Genomic DNA, 3,474 nt, shown 5'->3' on the forward strand with positions numbered 1-3,474 from the left:
GTCAAAGGAGAGACCCCACTTAAAGAAAGAAAGAGGCTGCACATGGAATTTCCCTGAGAGCAGGGCCAGGGCACTGGGTTGGACAAAGGCTTTCCCAGCGAGCTCTTGGTCTAGAATTTTAAACCAAGAGGATTTGCTGCTTAAGAACAATGGACAGTGAGGGAACATAGGACACGGGAGTCCCATGCTCGCCCTCCTGAGCCTGTTATTCTAGATGAGATTTAAACTTTAAAAGATATAATGTAGTGATGACCTAGAGGGGTGGGTGGGGAGGTTGGGAGGAAGGTTCAAGAGGGAGGCAATGTATGTATACACACAGCTGTTCACTTTGTTGAACAGCAGAAGCTAACACAACATTGTAAAGCAGTTATACTCCAATTTAAAATAGAAGATATAATGTAAAAGTAGTTTTACTTCTGTAAAACTTCTGTATTTCTGTGATTCTGTAATTTCCATTGTATAGTTCTATAATCTCCATGCTTTCTCCAACTGCAGAAAGTAGAAGTTTGCCTTCCCCAGAACCCCCACCTCCCATCCCTGCATCTTTCATGAGTCTAGAAATAAGATCTCCCAAATGGCCCCAGGAGGCCTAGGCTCAGGAAGGCCTGTGGACAAGTGGCCAGGGCTGAGGGGTACAGGTTAGTTCTGGGAGGTTGGGGAGGGGCCTGGCCAGGGGCAGCTTGAAGAGGGCGGATGGGCTGGCTACCAAGAGGATGCCAGGCGGCTTTGAGTTGCCTTCAAGTGAAACAGCCATCCCGAGAGGCAAACTCCAGTCTCTCTCGGGAGAGGTGGCCTGGACTCCAGTTTCTGAGGCCAGCCTTCTGCCTAACTCCCCTCCCTGCTCCTGCCCCTGCAGAGAACCTAGCCTGCAGAGACAGTCGGCTCTGGGTGGGGCCTTGAGGCACAGAGGGTGCTCGGGAGTGACAGGGACTGGCCTTGAGGACTGGGGATGTTCTCAGGCAGAAGTGAGGGAGGAAGTGGCCGAACTTGTGTTCGCAGTTTATCAACACAAACAGGAAGGCAGGATAAGCTCTAGAGCGTCATGACCAGTAGGGCACTCTAAGGGTGACCTCGTGCTTATTACGTGCTTATCACGTCATTATCACGTAATGACGGATCAGGAGGAGACTCTGGAGGCGTAGATGTGTGGTGGCCTGGGTGTGGTGATGGTGTAACGGTGCACACTTAGCTCCACACTCCTCAGGTTTTCATGTCTATTATGTACAGCTTTTTGTGTGTCAGTCACATCTCACTCAGTAAAGTGGTTTAAGATTGTTTTTAATAAAAAAGTAAGGAAGAGGCTAAGTTTAGCTGTAGATTAGAATACTGAGGCATCTCTTGAGCACCTGCTGTGCGCCCGCACAGCTGGGAGATGGCCTGGGTGGATCAGCCATCCCAGGAAGTCTTATTTCACACGTGGGCAAGTGTGTGGAAATCTGGGATCCAGCTGCTGTCACGTCACCTCCCTGGCACCAGTCACCTCCTGAAGGGAAGGGCAGGCAGGGGCACGCAGGGGAGGCTGCCAGACGGCCCCACCCATGGCAGGCAGATGGTTGGCAGCATTTTCCCGTCTAAAACCAGAGTGTGCCCTGAGGTTGTGTTTTGTTTCCTTTCTCTTCCAGGACTTGATTCCTAGGGTGGGTCTTGCAGGGCTGTACAGTCTCTTCTCTGGGCCTATTGTTCTGTTAATCAGCACATCCCTTTCAAGCCTCATCTGCTGACCCGATCTACTCCCACCTTCTTGCCAGTACCTAGGAAGGAGACCAGGCTCAAAGTAGGGGACACCAGGGTGGGCCCGGGCCCACAGTCCCCTGCTGCAGAGCCTGGCCTGACCACCCCACTCCCTGCAGCCTAGCCGCTGGGGCAGGAACCAGCCCATCAACATGAACCATTATGCCAACAAGAAGAGCGCAGCTGAGAGCATGCTGGACATCGCACTGCTGATGGCCAACGCCTCCCAGCTGAAGGCTGTCATTGAGCAGGGCCCTGGCTTCGCCTTCTTCATCCCCCTGGTGGTCCTCATCTCCATCTCCCTCGCGCTGCAGATTGCTGTGGGCGTGCTGCTCATCTTCCTTGGTGCGTGCCTGGGCAGGGGGCTGCAGCAGCGGGAGGGCCCTGGGGTTCCCCTACCCTACAGCCAGCTGATTCTGCCTGCACACACTCTGGGATGGGTCACACATTTTGCAAGCCCTCACGAGCTGCACAGGAGCCCCAGCCCACCTCGCTAGGCCAGATGGTCCAAAATGGATTAACAGCTCCCACTGTGGCCCCCAGAGGGCCCCTCATGTCTCTATCCTTCCACTCACCCAAGCTGAGGACACAGGAAAACATCATAACCATACAAAGAGTTGATGTGTATTGGGTGCCTACTATGTACCCACTAGTCCTTAGGTGGGCTATAGGGACCAGGTGATGGTCCTGCCCCCCAGGTGAGGGTCAGGTATAGAAGCAGCACGTGTTTGGGCTCCCCTCCACCTGGCTGCATGACCTCAGGCAGGCTACGTGACCTTGTGGGCCTGTTTCCTTGCCTAGAAAGTGGGCGTAAGGACAGCCTTGGGTACGTGTGGGAATGGCTTATCACGTGCCAGTGCTCAGAATGGTGCTTGCCTGTGTGTGTGCAGTACCTTGTGCCTTAGAATGCAAGCCTGGGCCTCAGGCCTCCCACCTTCCACTTTGTGATGAGGCGCCAGGCCCCTCTGAGTTTCTCCTCACAGAGCAAGCGGGGCTGCAGCAGTCAAGCCAGAGATAGCAGACTGCCTGGGCCAGGCCCCATTTTTGGCAGTGTTTTAAAGCAGGCATATCTCTCTCTGGGGGGGCAGAAGAGGGCCCCATGATATCTCCCAGCCCTGAGCAGTGCCTGCTCCCTCTCACAGTTAGGTATGACCTCAACAACCCTGCCAAGCATGCCAAGCTGGACTTCCTCAACAACCTGGCCACTGGTCTGGTCTTCATCATCGTCGTGGTCAACATCTTCATTACTGCCTTTGGTGTCCAGAAGCCCACCATGGACATGGCACCCCGGCAGTAGGGGCTCAGGTGAGCTGGCAGGGCCGTCAAGGGTCTGTTCCTCCACGAACCCACCCGCTGACCCCACGGGGCTGCTGACTCAGCGTGGGAAACTCAGGGTCTTTTGTGCAGACCGCCCGTGACTGCATCTGTCCTTGCCCAGGCCTTGCAGGGTGGGTGCCCCTGGGCATGTGCCCCCCTACACCACACTCAGCCCACTGTCCTTGCTCAGAGAGACCCAGTGCCTGCCCACGGTGACCCCACTTGGGAGCAGAAGCCACAAGGAAGTCACGTGAGCCTCGTAACACACTCAACAAGCCCCTCCTATAGGGAGGTTGTGGGGGCTCAGAGGCAGGCAACCCGGATTGTCACGAGGGCAGATGCAGAAGGCTGGCAGGTCTGGCATGTGTCCTGGCCAGGGTCACACAACACAGGTCCACGGGGCCCTGGACCCAGCAGTCCTCAAGC

General features: G+C 55.4%; 1 protein-coding gene across 1 annotated transcript in view; it reads left to right on the forward strand.

The window, feature by feature from the left end:
- Window positions 1–325: 325 nt before the first annotated feature.
- Window positions 326–3,474, forward strand: part of NINJ1 (ninjurin 1) — a 4,475-nt gene continuing 1,326 nt past the window's right edge. Inside the window, exons 1-2 of the mRNA XM_010835971.1 lie at window positions 326–2,076; window positions 2,874–3,036. Coding sequence (XP_010834273.1) covers window positions 1,884–2,076; window positions 2,874–3,028 — 348 coding nt within the window. The 5' untranslated portion in view covers window positions 326–1,883 and the 3' untranslated portion in view covers window positions 3,029–3,036. The remainder of the gene's footprint in view (window positions 2,077–2,873; window positions 3,037–3,474) is intronic.

This window comes from Bison bison, unplaced genomic scaffold (assembly GCF_000754665.1).
Source record: "Bison bison bison isolate TAMUID 2011002044 unplaced genomic scaffold, Bison_UMD1.0 scf7180017864057, whole genome shotgun sequence".
In the NCBI taxonomy this organism is placed as follows: domain Eukaryota; kingdom Metazoa; phylum Chordata; class Mammalia; order Artiodactyla; family Bovidae; genus Bison; species Bison bison.